Consider the following 22,843-nt stretch of genomic DNA (forward strand, 5'->3'; position numbering starts at 1 on the left):
TCTCAAATAAAATATTGACATTCGTTTAACATTTTTGATATAATACTCCGTAAAGTATATCACTAATTAAGCTAATTAAGCTACCAATAATGCTCACGACGAATTTCAAACTCTCAGCCTTTTGGTTAAAAGGGCTGTTCTTAAAAAATGTTTTTTAAAAGCAAACATAATTTTATTAGAATTATAGTGAAACATAATACAGGAGAGAGCTACTAGCTATATGTACATGATATCTTGAATACCAGTTCTAAATAGTATTAGAGGAAATAAGATACAGAATACCCCAAACTCATGGGAGTTGCAAAAACTCGAAGCTGGTTATAATTTTTGAAGACGTACGAGGATCACACCAGCTCTCTTTCAAACAATTCCTTCTTTTGGGGGGATTTTTGGGTTTGATAACCATTTGAGCCATTCAAAGTTGCCTTTTTCCTACGACACGATATCCATTCAAAACTTTTGGACTGAATTTCGGATATTAGGTGAAGGATGCTAGCATGATCATTTCCAAAGACATAATTATTCAAATTTTTTCGAAAATGTGTATCCCGTAACTCAAACGACCGCTTGCCAAATGGAAGACCTTTGTATATTGTTATATCCGGGTTTTTGTCGTTGAAGGTACTTGAGATATCAGAAATGTTGATTTGATTTAGATTCCACCATTGCGTTAAAAATGTTTATTATGTGTACTTATAAGAAAAAATGTAACAACCCAACCCAATATCCAACCGAAACAGTAAACAAAAATTTTTTTTTTATTTTTTTTACAAAGGGGTGCGCGGCGCGCAACACCCCTTGTGCGCGGCGCGCACAAGCCGCATCAGCTTCTGTCCGGTTTTGCAATTTTTCAAATAAAGATCTCCCACTTCCCGACACATTTAGACGAAACGCTTTTCACAACATGTTATAATATGTAAAACTAACACATTCCAATAATAAAAGAAGTTTTACGACACCGGGCCCACGTATGCCCAAATTACGAGTTTCGTACAAATTACAAGGTCCAACCGAATTAGTTTAAATTCCAAACGACACTAAAGCATGATGTTTGGGGGTTAAACTACCCAAGTCTCGGTCAAACTTCAAAAAGCTAAACATCCAAAAGCTTCTCCTATCATAACGAAGCGGGATCACTAATCCAAACGAACGCTCTTACCCTTGTCCACGCCGGAGCCTATAAAAAGGTAAACAACGAGAGGGTAAGCAAAACGCTTAGTGAATGTAATAATTATACACGTACATATATAACCTACTTACTTGCAATCACTTACACCAATACCTCATACACGCTAGCATTTAAATTAGCATACCATTTCAAAGTACAACGCTAAATTCCCAAAATCACGAGCTAGCACAAACGATAACATATAACACGAACAATATATTATGCTATATCACTACACATAATCATGGTTAACCAAAATACAAAGGGAACGATTCTCGCGAATGAACCGTTAGCCACGCAGACGCCACTAGTATGCATCACTAGTCCCTTGGGTGGTATCGACGCCCGAACTTAAAACCCACCCGTCACGTGAAATGTGGTATCGAACGCCCGAACTTTAAAATCACACTTCACGCCCGCACACATACATATGATATGGTATCGAACGCCCAAACTTTAAACCCATATCACATGCCACACATGCGAATGAGGTATCGAACGCCCGAACTTTAAACCCTCATCCCATGCTAACACGATGTGGTATCGCATGCCCGAACTTAAACCCACATCGCATTTCACACAAGTAAATACATTACATACACACATGTATAATTGTTTCACTCACCTTATTGCCTTTTGGTGAATGCTAAATCGAGCTCGCAACCTTCAACGTAACGCACCTATTAGATTATACACAATATTAATCACACATTCAAGTTGGTGAACCAACTTACTCGCCACCCAAGTGTCATTTTGACCCATCTCAAGGTTAGCACACCCATTTTGGGTCATCAACACACCCAAATAACACCCACTTACTTAATATCAAAGTGTGCTAGTAATTAACTAACCAATTAAGACTCATAAACACCAATTAACACTTTGAAACCCTAGGTTAGTTATTATTGAGTCTTCATGACTCAATCTTACCCAAGAACCCTCAAAATCATCAATATTAGGTTTTATGTTCATCACTAACCCAAACCCTAACCCTTAAACAAATTAAAATAAGAAAATCAAGATTAGAGCATACCACCACACTCAAAACGTAGCTAGTGATTAGATGAACAACTTTAACATACGCGCTTTGGCCCGAAATCAACTTCCTCCTCCTTGATTTGAGCTTTCTCTCACTAAATGGGTTTCTCACTCTAGATTGAATGGAAGAGATGATAAGGTTGGTGGATGTGAATTAAAGACTCCACCCAGCCTTTTAGTGGCTTTAAATCCTGCCTCAAGTGAAAAGATCAAAATGCCCCACGTTCAATTTAAATTAGAAACAGAAATCTGTCAACAGGAATAGTGCGCCACGCGCACACTTAATAATGCGCGGCGCGCACCTGTGGTCTGAACAGGTTCTGCCTCTGTTTAATCACCCACTGTCATCCACACTTTAAGTACCCTATTTACACCTCTGTACAATAAATATTCGGGTCTTACAAAAAATAACAAGAGGTACTAATTAATTACATTTTTTCAACAAATTTAACTAGACGTTGGAACAAGGCATGATAAAAATGTTGGAACTAATCGGTTCATGTCTCCTATAGGAAGTTGACAAAACATTATGTATGCATATAAGCACTTGAGAACCATCCTCTATTACCAGGTGGCACGGTGTAATCACTGTAGCAGTGGCAGTTTAAATCGGGGTGATTGTGTACGTGACTAGGGGAAGAGGCCCGATATTTGAAAAAAGTCCAGATGTAAATGAACGGGTGTGATTGTAGGAGCTAATCGGTTTGTGTGTCGCATATAGAAAGTTTAAAGAACTTCTCTCCAACCCTAAAAACGATCCAACAAAAAATAGGTTTATAAAATCGAAATTGGACTACACAGTTTTCTAGTCCGTATTTTTTTTTAAACGGCGCAAATATATTAAGCCATAAAGGCATACAAAAACACTTATACTCCGTATGTTTTTTTTAGCTAAATTGAAGATTCATACTCTAGTACAAGTGTAGTTAATGTGGCGTAGAGGTCTAGAAAGGTAATGGGATCATGGGTGGGGTTTATCTTTACTTCCCTTCTAAATTAAGAAAGAATGAGTGAATTTTAGTTAAAGTCGCATAGGATCCATGTTTATGCTTTCAAAGATTGCATGTATCCCTATATGATTAATTCTTAAGATTCATAGGTTAGAAGCTGTTTTAAATAATTCTTCTTAATTCCGTAAAAGCTATGTTAAAAAGTTTTCAACACCACCAATTTTCTGTTTCGTGATGCGATATATTTATAAATAAGATGTAAACAATTGTTCTTCTTGTCGAAAGTGAATAAAGTCATTCGTAAAATCTTGATCTCTGCAGGAAAAGAAATCCTTGTAGTCTTCATTAAAAAGTAAAAAGAGTGCTTACATGTGAATGTATTAATCGCAAGTATGCAGAATTTTTTTTAAAAAAAATGACGTCTCCAAGTGGTAATATCTACTATGAGAACAAACCACTACTATGATGTCATAACTAAGGCCCCATTTGGTTAGAATATGTGAATCAAACGGATCGATCTAAAGAATTCAATTTCGATTATGTCAAATTCTTTTGAAATTTCGTAAGCCAAATGAGCCTAAATTTTAATTACCATATAACGTCATATATTTGGATTAAAGTATACTACACCGTAACTATCTTCTGCCCACACATTTTGAATTTTGTTTGTTGACGTGCACATTGAATTACATTGCTTTTAGAATCGGTCTATTTTTTAAACTAGATATAGTAAGTATTTGTTTTATAATGAGACAGAGGTCAAGGTTAACTGATAAATAGCTTAGTTGGTTAACTAACTTAACTGATTTAAATGACAAAATTGCATGGATGGTCCATGAACTTTGCAACAAAAAGCAAGGTAAACCGTTATCTTTTTTTTCGACTCAGATGACCCTAAACTATCAACATATAGCACCGATGGCCCATAACCCAAACTATGTTACTTTTGATCCCGTTAAATTACCTCACATGCCAAGCACGTGAGGGCATTTTAGTCTAGTCACCTTTTATTATTTGAAGACAAAGCACAGACTGGGCAAAACTTCAAAACAAGAATAGTACTGAATCTAAAAAAAACACCTCACTACATTAAAACAAAGTCTCAAATTCATTCATCTTTCACTTCATAAACACAAAATCACAATTATTAACATAAAACAATTAATCTCATCTTTCATAAACAGAGTCAGATCCAAAGCTCGTCATATCGTTCATCATCATCCTTATACGCTAACCTACATCGATCTAGGCATTCACCATTTTGAAGTTAAATCACCAAATTAAGACCTAATTTGTGTTCCTAAACATAAACCTAACCTTCTTCGATCATCAAATCCGATTAACAGTTTCACATTGATAGATTTTCAGATCGTGTTCGTCGCTAACCGAAAAGACGAACGACGTAGGTGCACAGAACAATCCAGAACGTTTTCACGAAAAGTAAAATCGTAGTTTGATTCTTAACTATATCGTGAACTTTTCTACAAATTTTTAGGTTGAAATTCTTTTTTTCAATCTTTAATTTTTGAGTCAAATTTGAAAAACCGAAAAGTCAAACTGATTTCTATCAATTGAATTATAATTTTTTTAGATTGTTTTGGATCCAAGTTCTTATTTTTGAGTGTTATTAACATGATTTAGAATCACTTTTATGTAATAAGTTTTGTTTAATTCGAAACATGGATTGAGTTTATAAGAAAACTCATGCTACTGGTAGTGACCCGGAAAATTTCGACTAATTTTAAACCAAACTCTTGATACAATTTAATATCTTTGATACGATAAGCAAAGTCTGTTAGGTTGAGTCTCAAAGATTTTGAACTATTTTCATGAATGTAATTATCCTTCTACTGTTCTCGACGATTCACGAACAACTAAATGTAAATAGATATATATATTTAAAAATATAAATATATATTTTAATTTGAAATATAAATTGAGATATTATATTATTTAGTTATTAGAAATAAATTGTGCAAAGTAAAATAATATATGATATAATAAAAATTATTAGTAAAATAAACATATGTACATATATGTAAATTATATCGAATATAGATATAATGTTTCGAATTTAATAGTAAAGGATAATAACGCACGTCCATTATTTCAATTGATATTAATTAAGTTGCGAGCTTGTGAGTATAATCAAATAAATAATAGACGGGCTTACTCGATCATGTTTTGCATATTTTATGACTAAAATAAATACATGAATTTAATTTAAAAATTTGGGATTTTTCCGAATACTTCTATCCGCCACTGATCAACGACGGAGTACGAAATTCAGCCCGTGATAGGTGACGAATAACAATTTACACGTTTATATTTTAATTTATATTATAATTATTATTATTCGATATGTTTTACAGTTGTGTGACACTATCTTTATTTCCATTCTTGATCCGTGAATTTGAATGCCAGTTCTTAATTATTGATAGTTGATTGAATTGTGATTTTTAATATATTATTAATATTAGTTATTATTATTATATTATTTAGTTTACTGTGTTTAGTTTGAATATTGACACACTTCTTTTAATTATATACGGAGTAAAATATGAAAGGAAGACCACCATTTATATTTTATTAACTATGTCTCCTTCCTTGTGAGCTACCATCACCGAAACCATCACCACTCGAACTTGTTACTGACTCTATCAACATTAAGAACCACCACCGTCCCTGTTGTTCACCTCGTCACCACCTGAACCAGCGTATATGATGCGATTGTTTTTTATTAAAAACCATCATATTCTCTCTCCTCTCTCTCTCTAAAAACCTGCTCACTGATCACCGCCACCATTCCATCTCCTTAAACCACCATTTCCTTATGACTGCGGACAACACACGCACACCATCACAAACTACATCATTGAAAACCGTTAGAACCATCATCACGTTTGCTACTGTTGTGATACTGTTTTCTTCCTATTCGAGCACCATCATCAATATAATAAAACCTGCTACAGTTACTTATTCATTTTTTTTTTCTCTTTCTTTACCTTCGAAAATCTGCTGCCATGTTTTTTTTTATACGAAGGTGCAGCTACAAATGTTGCTACTACCTCAGCCGGAAGTATCTGTTGCTGCTCGGAAATGATGGAGATCACGGTAAAGATGATGATTCGACAATGATGAAGATTATGAGATGATGATGGTGACAAGGTGAGTTAACGATGATAATTAAGGGTGATCGTTCATGATGAGTATAATAGCGAAGATAAGTAATATTGATGATGATAAGCATGATTATAATGATGATGATTTGATGATTATAATGATGATGATGATTTGATGATTAAAATGATGATCATGTTTAAATGTTAAAAATGATGAATAGTCCTGGGTCTTGGTTTGAAGAAGAAAGAATAAAAAGAAAGACAGAAACAGGTTATATAGGTAATAGGTTCGTATTATTACAGAAAAATAGAAACGGATCAGCGGTTTGGAGTCTGGGTGTTGAACAGTAGGTCGCGGGTTCGAAACTAGGCGTGACTGTATAATTTTTTATATAAAAACTGGTTGGGTTGCTGTGAAAGACTGGGTCTGTGGGCTGTAATTGGACCGAGGCCCAACCGATTTTTTCAGTGGGCTGAAACAAGAGCAAAGTAGTATGTTAAAACCGATTTCGGGGTAAATATATTAAGCTAGCTGTACAAATCAGAAAAATAGTAATAGAGGGATGGTGTGAAGTGTTTGCGGGTGAGTTGGAGGTCATGGGTTCGAGCCTGGGCAAGAGTGTTTATTGTTTTTTTAAAGCTCCTTTTATTAAGGTAGTACTTTTATTAATATTATTATTATTATCATTATTACTATTATTGTTATTATTACTATTATTATTATAATTATTATTAGTATTACAAATATAAGTATTAGTTGCTATTTATTATTATTATAAAATTATAATTGCAATTATGATTGTTATTATTATTATTATTATTATTGTACAATTATGATAATGATTATTAATAAGTATTATTCGTTTATGAACTAAACTTGGAAATTATGGAAAACTCTTATGATCTTGAATAAGATAAGTATTTAGATAAATATAAAATTTATATTGATTGAGATATAACTATGATCATGCATATTGTAAACAAAATAGCTATACATATGTAAGTATAGATATAACACTGTTAAGTTCTTAAGATAGTAATAAGTATTATTATTAATAGTTAATAATATTATTATTATGATCACTACTAATATTTTATTATTATTATTATTTTTACAAAAATTATTAATTTATTATCATTAAAACTAACATTATTTATATTAACAAGTAATATCTAGGTCATTTATTAAAATAATACTGATTATGAAAATAAAGGTTTTAATGACATTAATAAGGTTATAAGTAAAGATTATATATATATAAATGTAATTAATACACATAACTTAACTATAGTAACAATTACATATATAAAATGAAAATATATAAATAATGAAACCTATAAATTATTAAATATATAAATTAAATCACTAATAATAATATATATTTATTCGATTACGACTATATGTTTTAATATACATACAAATGATATAGGTTCGTGAATCCGAGGCCAACCCTGCATTGTTTAATGTCGTCATATGTATTTTTACTACAAAATACATTAGGTGAGTTCATTTTCCCTTTTTACTCTTTACGTTTTGGGACTGAGAATACATGCGCTGCTTTTATAAATGTTTTACGAAATAGACACAAGTAATCGAAACTGCATTATATGGTTGGATTATCGAATCAAATATCACCCTATTTAGTCTGGTAATCTAAGAATTAGGGAACAGAAACCCTAATTGACGCGAATCCTAAAGATAGATCTATCGGGCTCAACAAGCCCCATCCAAAGTACCGGATGTTTTAGTACTTCGAAATTTATATCATGTCCGATGGAGGATCCCGGAATGATGGGGATATTCTTATATGCATATTGTTAATGTCGGTTACCAGGTGTTCAATCCATATGAATGATATTTTGTCTCTATGCATGGGATGTATGTTTATGAGAAATGGAAATATGAAACCTTGTGGTCTATTAAAATTATGAAATGATTATTTATGTTAAACTAATGAACTCACCAACCTTTTGGTTGACACTTTAAAGCATGTTTATTCTCAGGTACGAAAGAAATCTTCCGCTGTGCATTTACTCATATTAGAGATATTACTTGGAGTCATTCATGACATATTTCAAAAGATGTTGCATTCGAGTCGTTGAGTTCATCAAGATTATTATTAAGTCAATTATATTTGGATATATTATGAAATGCTTTACATGCCTGTCAACTGTCGATGTAACGAAAGTTTGTCTTTTAAAAACGAATGCAATGTTTGTAAAATTTATCATATAGAGGTCAATTACCTCGCGATGTAATCAACTGTTGTGAATCGTTTGTAATCGATATGGACTTCGTCCGGATGGATTAGGACGGGTCATTTCAGTTGGTATCAGAGCGGTGGTCTTAGCGAACCAGGTCTTACATTAGTGTGTCTAACTGATAGTCGTTAGGATGCATTAGTGAGTCTGGACTTCGACCGTGTCTGCATGTCAAAAGTTTTGCTTATCATTTCTAGTCGGAAATCATCTGCTTATCATCCTTAGGAAATTACCTGCTTATCATTCTTAGTCTAGACATGTCTTACTGCCTCTATTGCATAGACAGTGTATAGATAAATTCATATCTTAGCGTATCTGTTATTGTTACCCTTGCCTGACAGTTTCCGTAGATTCCTCCGTAATTTATGGGATTTTAGTATTAAATATGCATATGTAAAATTATATATTGCAGGGTACTAATCTACATCCTATTCTTTTTCTTATCAAAAATCCTTCATCTGATCATACGAGATGAATCCCTCAACCAGTTCGAGTCCTTTAGATTCCGATAGCTATTCCGATAGTTATTCCGACAGCTATTCCGACATAGATGTTCACCTAAGCTCCGAAAACGGCGTCATCGGCATGAATCAACCAATCAGCCATTTTCAATTCATCTGATGGGTTCGTAGTCGACTTAATTAATGGAAACGCGCAGAAGGCAATCCCTTCCACCAACCGAATTCACCTCTTGACAATGAACCTGAAGCGTTTACCGGCGAACATGTTCGAGACACCATTTTCAGTCTCATTTCCGGGGTAACTTGACAAGATTATATTCTATCCACAATTCTGAACCTTATTCATCCGCTCGTTCCGACCGATAATCATCCTGGAGTAATAAGTCAACAAACTTCACGCTTGAATAATCAATTCGGAGAATATGGTGCAAAATGTACCAGCTTCAGCAACATCACCGGCACCAACAGTAAAATCAATAACAGCACCAGTACCATCAACAATCCATGCTTCAATATCATCATCTGTACTTTGAGTATGATCTTCGTTCGACATGTCGAATATGTAATCTCTAAAGTTTTAAAGATTATTTATTCTAGTTCCAACCGAAAAACAAATGAGTTTAATATTATATTAACTCATTAAATCCATGAATACATCTGAAGAAAATATATATGTATATATGTTTTCATAAAGATTATAATTAAAAATTCTCTTGTACAAACTGTTAATGGTGAAAATATTTTAACGGGTAGGTAATACCCGAGGACTATTTAAATTTCACATTAATAAGTTACATTGTACGTTCTTCGAATCTGTTTCAACAGTCATATACTATCCTACTTACATCCACCGATATACAAATCCGTTCACCACAGAATAACCATATTCATCCAAATACATATTTGGATTTTGACCTATCAGAATCCAACAAGTGGCATAATGAAGAAATAATGGACACAATAAAAAATTGATTAGAAACAGATTAATTAACAATATGAAATTCTATTAAGAATCCACGCTAACAAAATCCTAGCTAACTGTTAATTCCGTATTACCATTTAATTATCGCAATTTATTTATCGCAGTTTATTTATCGCAATTTATATCCTCGCAATTTTATTTATCGTCATTTAATTTCTGTTATTTACTTTACGCACTTTATATATCATCATTTAATTTCTGTTATTTATTTTTACGCACTTTAAATATCGGGACATGTATACAAGGTTTTGACATATCATATCGACGCATCTATATATATTATTTGGAATCACCATAGACACTCTATATGCAGTAATGATCGAGTTCTCTATACAGGGTTGAGGTTGATTCTCAAATAATATATATACTTTGAGTTGTGATCGAGTCTGAGACATGTACACGGGTCACGATATTTATTAATCAATTCGAATATTATATATTAAACTATATATGAATTACTGGACTGTTACTGTGGAATATCAACTGTGGACTACCAACACTGGATAATTAAAATGAATTAAAATATTGATTATAACATATGAAACTAAACAATTCTTCAAGTTTGCCACTTGATTTCATTTTAAACCCCATTCATATCATCACAATTACAATCTGCGTTCAAACCTTTCATGATTCTTGAAAACACCTCAATCGGGAGGATGAACTAACCGCACTTCATCTACGGAAGGAAAGATTTATGCATATAGTTATGCACTTGAGAAACTCTCGGAAACTGAGTAAAAGTTTAGTATGTAGCCGCGTCAGATCCTTTGGCATTTATTAGCAAAAATAACTTTACGATCCCTTTTCAAGGTAGCCAATTTTGTCACAGCTCCAGCAGGTCAACTTCGACTTTTCATTCGAAGTAGCCTTACTATAATCCGGATATATACGATTACCCTTTTTGATACCGGAGAATTCTTTTATATTCTACCATATTACCAACAGACATACCAGCAACCTCGTTACTTCTTGGATTAAATCTCTCTGACAAATCATTATATTTATTCATTGAAACCCTATCATATACTCATCCGCATCTTGTAACGAGAACTGCCATACCAATTACAGGGAATCTGCAATCAGTACTTTGAAAACTCACAGCATATCTACATCAACAGTTATATGTATGACATTTATCTCTTAGAATTATGATCTCTTCTTCTGGAATTCTGAAAAGCACTCAGTCACAAATCAATACTCTGAATGTTGAAAAATCCGAATGAAGCAGCAGAAACTGTAGATAACCGTAAACGACCATAATCATCGAAAGTTTGATGATAAAGAATAGTATGTTGGAAAAGCTCAGAAAAGTTGGAACTGGAAAACGGATTGAGCTAACCATGAAGAAGACCAAGGACAAATACAAGGACCAAACTCTATATTCAAAGAATCCAGGTAATTCTGGATCCGATGAAATCTTTAGAGAATATCCTGCTCCAAAGTCATGTTAAGATCTTGCGGAAAAATTTTTCCTCATCAACCATCGAACTTAGAAATTCCAAAATATCATCATCAATATCTTCGATATTTCTGAGGATATTTTCATAAATATTCTCGTCCGAAATTATATACCTCCTCGTGCTTCCTGTGTATCATTATATTGGAAACATTCAATAGAAAATTTAGTACCGAAAAGCTGATTATGTGAAACTATGAAGAAAGCCGTGGACAAATCACAAAGAATAAGTTTGACTACAAAGAATCCAAATGATTCAATGTCTGCTAAAGTCTTTAATGAATATCTTGCTCCTTACTCTAAACCCTTGCAGATAATAGCTTCTATCCTCCTCTGATCTTAAATATTCAAGGATATTATTGTATCTTTCATTATAAATATCCTCGATATTTTTGAATATATTTTCATAACTAATCTTATCTGAAATCATTTATCTCTTTGAGATATCAGTGTTATATCATATAGAAACTGTTAGTTTCTATATTCTGTAAACTTTCGAATTTAAAATATGAATGTTTTTGAAGTAGTGTTGGGAACTGATGCATGAGTGAGTATAATATAATGACACTTGATCACCGTGATTATATTACAGTAAGTCATGCTGAGTTTCTAATGAAATGTGATGATTCACAGATCATAACGTCATCATGTGCCATGTTACACGACTCGTTCATTCTACTTCACCTCCGAACATATCAAGAAAATATATTCTTGATAGTTCTATTCTCAGTGATTCTGGTAATTTGACAAATCAAACCGTGCTATCACATTCCTTCCTGCTTCGAACATTATAATCATTCGAGACTCTATATCTACAAATTCTGGACCATTATTCGCTTGACTTGAAGTCGGGAAGAGGAAACAAAAGCATAAAGCTTTGAAATATAAGGGAGAATATAAAGCCCGATAACAACACATAAATTACAAACCGTGTATATCAATGTTTATCGCAACATAAAAACACGGGAGAATTAAAAACATTATAAACCCAAGGGCGAAGTAGAAGAAAGCAGATTCCTCTGGTGGAAGTTGGAAAAGGAGAATGATCATTGTGATAGTTAGAATAAGAACAAGGATCAGAACTGGATTAAGCATTTTCACAAACTTTTGGATATATGAACTAAGAAAGAAAGTATAGAAATGGTGAAAGTAATAGAACGGAAGAAGTACATTTATAGTGAAAATACCAGACAAAGAAATCAAGGAAGATTTCCGCATTAATTATAGCGATCTTAATTTCCTTATTCGCCGAAGAATCAAATCTCTTAGATTTCGAAGATTTTCTTTAAATCCCTTGAATTCCGGAATTCAATCGCGACTACGTCAAAAGTTATGGAAAATCTCCATTTCTTCATCTCGATCTTTTGTGATAACTTCATTCATACGCTTCGATTAATCGAATCATTTAATCCATATTACTCAATAATGATAAAACTCTAACTCATATTCGTCATGAAAACATTTTTATTGTTAGCCATGACGACCTCACTCAAATTTCGGGACGAAATTTCTTTAACGGGTAGGTACTGTAGTGACCCGGAAAATTTCGACTAATTTTAAACCAAACTCTTGATACAATTTAATATCTTTGATACGATAAGCAAAGTCTGTTAGGTTGAGTCTCAAAGATTTTGAACTATTTTCATGAATGTAATTATCCTTCTACTGTTCTCGACGATTCACGAACAACTAAATGTAAATAGATATATATATTTAAAAATATAAATATATATTTTAATTTGAAATATAAATTGAGATATTATATTATTTAGTTATTAGAAATAAATTGTGCAAAGTAAAATAATATATGATATAATAAAAATTATTAGTAAAATAAACATATGTACATATATGTAAATTATATCGAATATAGATATAATGTTTCGAATTTAATAGTAAAGGATAATAACGCACGTCCATTATTTCAATTGATATTAATTAAGTTGCGAGCTTGTGAGTATAATCAAATAAATAATAGACGGGCTTACTCGATCATGTTTTGCATATTTTATGACTAAAATAAATACATGAATTTAATTTAAAAATTTGGGATTTTTCCGAATACTTCTATCCGCCACTGATCAACGACGGAGTACGAAATTCAGCCCGTGATAGGTGACGAATAACAATTTACACGTTTATATTTTAATTTATATTATAATTATTATTATTCGATATGTTTTACAGTTGTGTGACACTATCTTTATTTCCATTCTTGATCCGTGAATTTGAATGCCAGTTCTTAATTATTGATAGTTGATTGAATTGTGATTTTTAATATATTATTAATATTAGTTATTATTATTATATTATTTAGTTTACTGTGTTTAGTTTGAATATTGACACACTTCTTTTAATTATATACGGAGTAAAATATGAAAGGAAGACCACCATTTATATTTTATTAACTATGTCTCCTTCCTTGTGAGCTACCATCACCGAAACCATCACCACTCGAACTTGTTACTGACTCTATCAACATTAAGAACCACCACCGTCCCTGTTGTTCACCTCGTCACCACCTGAACCAGCGTATATGATGCGATTGTTTTTTATTAAAAACCATCATATTCTCTCTCCTCTCTCTCTAAAAACCTGCTCACTGATCACCGCCACCATTCCATCTCCTTAAACCACCATTTCCTTATGACTGCGGACAACACACGCACACCATCACAAACTACATCATTGAAAACCGTTAGAACCATCATCACGTTTGCTACTGTTGTGATACTGTTTTCTTCCTATTCGAGCACCATCATCAATATAATAAAACCTGCTACAGTTACTTATTCATTTTTTTTTCTCTTTCTTTACCTTCGAAAATCTGCTGCCATGTTTTTTTTTATACGAAGGTGCAGCTACAAATGTTGCTACTACCTCAGCCGAAAGTATCTGTTGCTGCTCGGAAATGATGGAGATCACGGTAAAGATGATGATTCGACAATGATGAAGATTATGAGATGATGATGGTGACGAGGTGAGTTAACGATGATAATTAAGGGTGATCGTTCATGATGAGTATAATAGCGAAGATAAGTAATATTGATGATGATAAGCATGATTATAATGATGATGATGATTTGATGATTATAATGATGATGATGATTTGATGATTAAAATGATGATCATGTTTAAATGTTAAAAATGATGAATAGTCATGGGTCTTGGTTTGAAGAAGAAAGAATAAAAAGAAAGACAGAAACAGGTTATATAGGTAATAGGTTCGTATTATTACAGAAAAATAGAAACGGATCAGCGGTTTGGAGTCTGGGTGTTGAACAGTAGGTCGCGGGTTCGAAACTAGGCGTGACTGTATAATTTTTTATATAAAAACTGGTTGGGTTGCTGTGAAAGACTGGGTCTGTGGGCTGTAATTGGACCGAGGCCCAACCGATTTTTTCAGTGGGCTGAAACAAGAGCAAAGTAGTATGTTAAAACCGATTTCGGGGTAAATATATTAAGCTAGCTGTACAAATCAGAAAAATAGTAATAGAGGGATGGTGTGAAGTGTTTGCGGGTGAGTTGGAGGTCATGGGTTCGAGCCTGGGCAAGAGTGTTTATTGTTTTTTTAAAGCTCCTTTTATTAAGGTAGTACTTTTATTAATATTATTATTATTATCATTATTACTATTATTGTTATTATTATTATTATTATTATAATTATTATTAGTATTACAAATATAAGTATTAGTTGCTATTTATTATTATTATAAAATTATAATTGCAATTATGATTGTTATTATTATTATTATTATTATTGTACAATTATGATAATGATTATTAATAAGTATTATTCGTTTATGAACTAAACTTGGAAATTATGGAAAACTCTTATGATCTTGAATAAGATAAGTATTTAGATAAATATAAAATTTATATTGATTGAGATATAACTATGATCATGCATATTGTAAACAAAATAGCTATACATATGTAAGTATAGATATAACACTGTTAAGTTCTTAAGATAGTAATAAGTATTATTATTAATAGTTAATAATATTATTATTATGATCACTACTAATATTTTATTATTATTATTATTTTTACAAAAATTATTAATTTATTATCATTAAAACTAACATTATTTATATTAACAAGTAATATCTAGGTCATTTATTAAAATAATACTGATTATGAAAATAAAGGTTTTAATGACATTAATAAGGTTATAAGTAAAGATTATATATATATAAATGTAATTAATACACATAACTTAACTATAGTAACAATTACATATATAAAATGAAAATATATAAATAATGAAACCTATAAATTATTAAATATATAAATTACATCACTAATAATAATATATATTTATTCGATTACGACTATATGTTTTAATATACATACAAATGATATAGGTTCGTGAATCCGAGGCCAACCCTGCATTGTTTAATGTCGTCATATGTATTTTTACTACAAAATACATTAGGTGAGTTCATTTTCCCTTTTTACTCTTTACGTTTTGGGACTGAGAATACATGCGCTGCTTTTATAAATGTTTTACGAAATAGACACAAGTAATCGAAACTGCATTATATGGTTGGATTATCGAATCGAATATCACCCTATTTAGTCTGGTAATCTAAGAATTAGGGAACAGAAACCCTAATTGACGCGAATCCTAAAGATAGATCTATCGGGCTCAACAAGCCCCATCCAAAGTACCGGATGTTTTAGTACTTCGAAATTTATATCATGTCCGATGGAGGATCCCGGAATGATGGGGATATTCTTATATGCATATTGTTAATGTCGGTTACTAGGTGTTCAATCCATATGAATGATATTTTGTCTCTATGCATGGGATGTATGTTTATGAGAAATGGAAATATGAAACCTTGTGGTCTATTAAAATTATAAAATGATTATTTATGTTAAACTAATGAACTCACCAACCTTTTGGTTGACACTTTAAAGCATGTTTATTCTCAGGTACGAAAGAAATCTTCCGCTGTGCATTTACTCATATTAGAGATATTACTTGGAGTCATTCATGACATATTTCAAAAGATGTTGCATTCGAGTCGTTGAGTTCATCAAGATTATTATTAAGTCAATTATATTTGGATATATTATGAAATGCTTTACATGCCTGTCAACTGTCGATGTAACGAAAGTTTGTCTTTTAAAAACGAATGCAATGTTTGTAAAATTTATCATATAGAGGTCAATTACCTCGCGATGTAATCAACTGTTGTGAATCGTTTGTAATCGATATGGACTTCGTCCGGATGGATTAGGACGGGTCATTTCACTACTGTTCTTCACAAAATTAGGATGATTTAAGTTGTTAAGATTTTGAATTCATGCTCCGAGCATTTGTTTTTAATCCAAGAACAAGTTTCAAGTTGGTTAAATCAATTAAAAACATCTATTAAATTGATATATGATTTGTTTCAACTTACACTACCTGCTGTTGTTCTTCATCTATTAATCTGATTCGGTTACGATTTTGTGAGTTTAATTGTTTGAACAAGGTTGCTGCAACATCAGGGAGTGATTTCCAACATATGAACGATGATGAACGATGAGCTTTTTGGTTAATGAAACAGTTTTGAAGAGGCTAAAGACAATGGATTAAACTCAAAGAAGGAAAAAAGGACTGGACAATTATGCCCTCACATGTTGCACACGTGATAAGATTTAATGAGATAAAACAAATAGAAGTTACACTCAGGGTCATCCGTGCCTTAAAATAAAAGATGAAGGTCAATGAGGTTGAAAAAAAAAGAAAAAGGTCACCTAAGCTATTTGGTACAAAGATAAGGGACCAACGGTGCAATTTTGTCGATTTAAATTGTAACTTGAGAGTTGAGACATATGAAAACGAAGGTTACTACTCCCCGGTTCTAACTTTTTAAATAACTTCACTCCATGGTTATTTTTGTGTAGATAACTTTTATATATATATATATATATATATATATATATATATATATATATATATATATATATATATATATATATGCGAGTTTAAAAACTAATGATAAATAATAGAAAAAATTACGCCGTTGGTACATGTGGTTTGTTCACTTTTTCATCACAACGCCTGAACTAATTTTTTTTTTTTTTATTGCGTAGTTACCCGTGGTTTCATTTAATTTCCTGGTTGATACCTGAAGATAACTGCTGTTAACATTTAACCCTTAACTCCTCACATGTGCCACATATGTGAGGGTAATATGGTCCGTTCACTTAATTTACCTCATTAATGGCATGGACATTAAGGAAGAACAAAATTAGGATCTTGTGAGCAATACAATAACTTTTACAATTACGTATTCACAATGTATCACCATGGCTTAAACTTTACTTTATTATCCTCTTGGTCCTTCTTTTGCTTTGCAAAGAGGCACTCTTATCAGAGTACACAATGTCTGATCATCTTGACAAGATCATACTGTATAGAAATTTCAGATAATTTAAAGAAATTTTCTAATGACAACCCTAAGGGTTGTCAATAAGAGATTCACGCATGCTAATTTAATTTGTACATTCAAAGTAACTATCTTTTTTCTGGAAATAACCACCACTAAGTCAATAAATGTACCACCACACCATTCATGCATCAAATTTTTTCTTAAAGACAACCCTAAGAGTTGTCATTAGAAAATTTCTAATTTAAAAGCAAACAGTATCGTAAAAAAATCTAATTTCAACAAAACCAAAACAACCAACGCATTTTTTTATTATGAATTCTTCTAATGAGAACTAAAAAATATCAAAAGAAAACTGACAAAAAAAAGTCATAAATTCGTATAAGAGCATCAAAATAAAAAGCCATGTTCTTCTATCAAGTTAACAACAGAAAGAAAAGACTCCTAACAACATAACAAAATCAAATGGAAGATTCGGTTAAAAAGACATAAAAACAAATTACTATTATACCTTACATCTAAAAGGCATAGCTCAAATGAATAGTAACCTGAAAAGTTTCACAAACCGCTCCCACTCTTTCACTTACTTACATTTTAGCCCCAAAAAAAATATATAATAGTTAACTTTTTGTTTTTTACAAACTTATCACAAACTTTTAACATTTTATTGTGGTTTTTACAAACTTATCACAAACTTTTAACATTTTATACTTTAACTATTAAACTTCTCATTCATTATAAATCGACTACATAGCTCAAATGAATCGTAACCTCAAAAGTTTCACAAACCACCCCCACTCTTTTACTTACTTACATTTTAGCCCCAAAAAAAATATATAATAGTTAACTTTTTGTTTTTTACAAACTTATCACAAACTTTTAACATTTTATTATGGTTTTTACAAACTTATCACAAACTTTTAACATTTTATACTTTAACCATTAAACTTCTCATTCATTATAAATCGACTACATACTTTATATACTACCTAATAGACAAAAACGATTAATAGTCACCAGGGGTGCTTTCGTTCTTTCACCTTTTTCCCCCCTTTTCCACCTTTTTAAAAAAAAAAAAAAAAACCCATAGTTTGTTCAAATATTAAAATCGACCCCCCAAACAAGGGGTAAAGTGTCAAATACTCATTTTCATAAAAAAAATTTAAAAAAACTACACCCAAATATTCAACGGGCCATATCTTCTCGCTCGCACCGAGTTAAATTTTTCTGAAACCATCGTTAAACTCGAAACAATTTTAGGAGCACACTGTCACTAACTATACGCAAATCGGACGCTTTATAAAAAAACGCTAAATATTTGAGGTACTTTTCATACACGTCGATTTTGCGTTAAATTTTTAAAAGTCGACAATTTCATAGTGAAACGCGGAGATGTACATACATTGTTAATTTAAAATAACATTTAAATCTTTCACGGATTATACCTTTTAGTTCGACTCGAGTTGCGCTTCAACGATATCATCGGTAGCCACAAAATAATTTTACAAACTAAACGCAATATAATACATTGAAAACCGAACCCCGACGCGAAGCGAGGGTTCGAACGCTAGTTACTAATATAAGACAAAATTTGTCTTATTAGTTATGAATAGTACTATTTACTATTTCATTTTTCACACACTCAACCCCTAACTTACATTAAAATACAAATCGAACCCCTCCATTTTATAGTACTATTTAATATTTCATTTTTCACACACCCAACCCTCTAACTTTCATTAAAATAAAAATCGAACCCCCCATTTTATACCTATATTCTAAAATATTATTTATCCCATCACTAACACTCTCACCACGCTACTAATGTGCTACTTTTTTTTTGTCTCAAACGATAAAAAAAAAACTTTCATAAAAGGAACAACCCTTCAATGCTACCAAAAGATGTCGAAAAATATTCTTTTTTTACAAAATAGATCAACTAACTTTTAAAAAAAAAATCCGAACGCTAAAAGAAGCAACTTTCACAAAAGAACAACCCTTCAATGTTAGATGTCGAATTTTTTTTTTTTTTTTTACAAAATAGATCAACATTTTTTTTTAACTCGCATTCAAAACGGAGCCCCAGGCGAGGGCTCCACAACTAGTTAAATAAGAAAAGGAATGAAAAAGAGGGCTTGTAAATAGCAATCGGCGATTGCGGTTGAGATTATATCCGCAACTAATGAGGGGAGAATTTGTGCGTTCTTAACAAAATTCAAAGATTCCTAAAACTTTAAAAACTAAACATTATCGGGAAAAGCCCTAATTTCCACAATATAAAAAACAAAAAACTATAGTTTTCGAGAATTTTAACATAAGAAAGAACACCCTAATCTCTATGATATAACTTAACAAAGTAAAAAAAAACCCTTATAAACAAGAAAGTACAAAATTAAAAAGACTAAAAATTTAAAGAAACTCAATTTTGTAACAAAATCAGATGAAGAACTTTCATATAAATATAAAGAAAAGAAAAAGAACAACCTTGTTATTAAACACCACCACACAATGATTTGGCCGAAAAGATAAGAGCAGTCAAAGACTTCCACCGGTTCCGGAGTTTAAGTCACTTTCCAATTACATACGTCCAGCCTTTTTACATGCTTTATATAGATTAAAATAATGAAAAAGACGATTATACCTGGCACATGTGAGGTGGGAACTGTTTAAGTGTAAACGGACGTTTGGAGTGGTACTTACCACGAAAGTCACGGAAGATTTAGGTACCAACGACGCAAAATTTAAACTTTAGGTGTTTTGATGAGAATAGTTACAAACCACAAGTAACAACGACCTAATTTTTTCTAAATAATACTAAATAGAAGTATAAATAAAACGACATTGTTCTAATATACTTTTCAAGTTTCAACATTGTACATTAATTTAACTTCCGAGGGATAAAACATAAATATCAATCATCACATTTTCTTCAAAGTTTTTGGTTGTGAAATTACGAAAATACTTGTACAATAACTGAGGAATCTCAATTCTCAAATATGGCTACTGCTTCTGAATGATCCAAGAGCTTTGACTGCTCCAGCTCTCAATATAAATTGGTGGTAAAACGCTGCTATTGCTGCTCCAACGAATGGTCCCACCCAAAATATCCACTGCCATACCAAAATTAAACGATTTCAGACCAAAGTACAATTGTTACTTCATAACTTACAACTCATTTCTCTTCATTTAACTATTTATCATCTATCTTTCATCCATCTTACATCACTGTACAACTCATAGTGCATGTACTCCGTATTTGATAGCATTCTACCCCGAGTGTTTTACCTGGGGTAAAAATTACCAATATATACCGGAGTATATAACAACATTATCTGTTCCTTTCGCACTTAAACAATTTAACTTTTTCGAAAAATATACTTTCACAACATTTCAGTGTCGGGAGCTTTTTATTTTTATTTTATTCAACTATAAACAAATTAAAGATATAAAGAATCTTAAATTGCTTTCAGTTTTCTTTCTATTTGTTAAATTATCTAAAAGTAATATTTAAGACAAGGATGCTAATTATATTTTATACTCTAATTAATTCAAACATGGTAAGTGAATTTTATTCAATTTTTTAGGCACAAATTTTAAAAAATTAATAATCAAATATTTATATTTATGAAGTTTATGTACCTGATCATCCCAAGCTTTGTCGCTGTTGATGATAACTGCAGCTCCAAGACTCCTAGCCGGGTTAATACCGGTTCCGGTGATCGGAATAGTAGCAAGGTGAACCATAAACACGGCGAACCCAATAGGAAGTGGCGCCAAAACCTACACAAACAAATAAAAAAATTAAGTCTCTCACCGTTTTTCGACACGTTAAAAATACTATATTGCACCTATTCTACAACATAAAAATACATGGTTATTAGTAGAAAGTGGTAACCGTACGGGAACGTGAGAGTCACGTGCACTCCTTTTGGGGTCAGTAGCGGAGAAAACGGTGTAAACGAGAACAAAAGTTCCGATGATCTCAGCACCGAGGCCGGTGCCTTTGTTGTAGCCGTCGGCAAGTGTGTTGGCTCCTCCGCCGTAATGGTTGTAAAGATCTTTGTTCAAAGCTTTGACTAAACCCACACCACAAATGGCTCCTAAACACTGAGCCACCATGTACATAAACGCTCGGATTAATGATACTTTTCGAGCCAGAAACAAACCAAATGTCACTGCTGGGTTAATATGACCTCCTGCACATTTTTAAACAATTAATTATTTACCAACAGTAAAATATAGTAATAACTTTTTTTTTACTATTATGTGAAAAATATAAAAAAAATGTATATTTATGGTCATCTTGGTAAAAAAAAAAAAAAAAAAAGCCTTACCGGAGATACCGGCGGTGCAGTAAACAAGAACAAAGATCATGCCACCAAAAGCCCAAGCAATACCAAGAATACCAACACCGCCACACTGGTCTTTATTCAGGACAGGGTCAGTAGTACTTTTGTAGCCAATAACAGTTAAAACAGTTATATAAAGGAACAAAAGTGTTGCAATAAACTCAGCAATAATAGCTCTATAAAATGACCACTTGGTTAACTCATCCGGGTCAATCAACGGCGCCGGTGGTGGATCATGGTAGTCCTTGGCGGAGAACGAACCTTGCTCCGGCACATCTTTCGTCATGCTTTTTTCGTACTAATAAAATAAGAAGAATAGGATTAAAATTTGTGGTGGAGTGAGATGGTGGAGTGATGAGGTGTGGGTGTGTATATAAAGGGGACGATGATAAGAAGGGGGTAGAATGAATAACGGCTATTTTAAGAGTACGTGGATTGTAATAATAAAAGAGTGGAAAAATAATGCCGTCCAAACTCCAAAGGACACTAAGTTTTGTAAATTTCGTTTTCACCGACCCATTTTGATGTTGTCCTACCAACTTAATACTTACCACACAAATATTTCTGTAAATTTGTAAACCTTTTGTTGATTCTTGATCTATTAATTTGAAACCATGTGACACATGAGTGAATCTTTTAATAACGATGTTTATGTTTATGTTTATA

General features: G+C 32.1%; 1 protein-coding gene across 1 annotated transcript; it reads right to left on the reverse strand.

Moving 5' to 3' along the window:
• Nucleotides 1–20,703: 20,703 nt before the first annotated feature.
• LOC139895921 (aquaporin PIP2-7-like) lies at nt 20,704–22,496 on the reverse strand. Its single transcript, XM_071878468.1, has 4 exons — nt 22,163–22,496; nt 21,729–22,024; nt 21,468–21,608; nt 20,704–20,938 (listed from the first exon to the last, which is right to left on the reverse strand). Exons 1-4 carry the CDS (start codon nt 22,461–22,463, stop codon nt 20,819–20,821), a joined length of 858 nt encoding a protein of 285 aa, XP_071734569.1. The 5' UTR covers nt 22,464–22,496; the 3' UTR covers nt 20,704–20,818.
• Nucleotides 22,497–22,843: the final 347 nt, after the last annotated feature.

This window comes from Rutidosis leptorrhynchoides, chromosome 3 (genome assembly GCF_046630445.1).
Source record: "Rutidosis leptorrhynchoides isolate AG116_Rl617_1_P2 chromosome 3, CSIRO_AGI_Rlap_v1, whole genome shotgun sequence".
In the NCBI taxonomy this organism is placed as follows: Eukaryota; Viridiplantae; Streptophyta; class Magnoliopsida; order Asterales; family Asteraceae; genus Rutidosis; species Rutidosis leptorrhynchoides.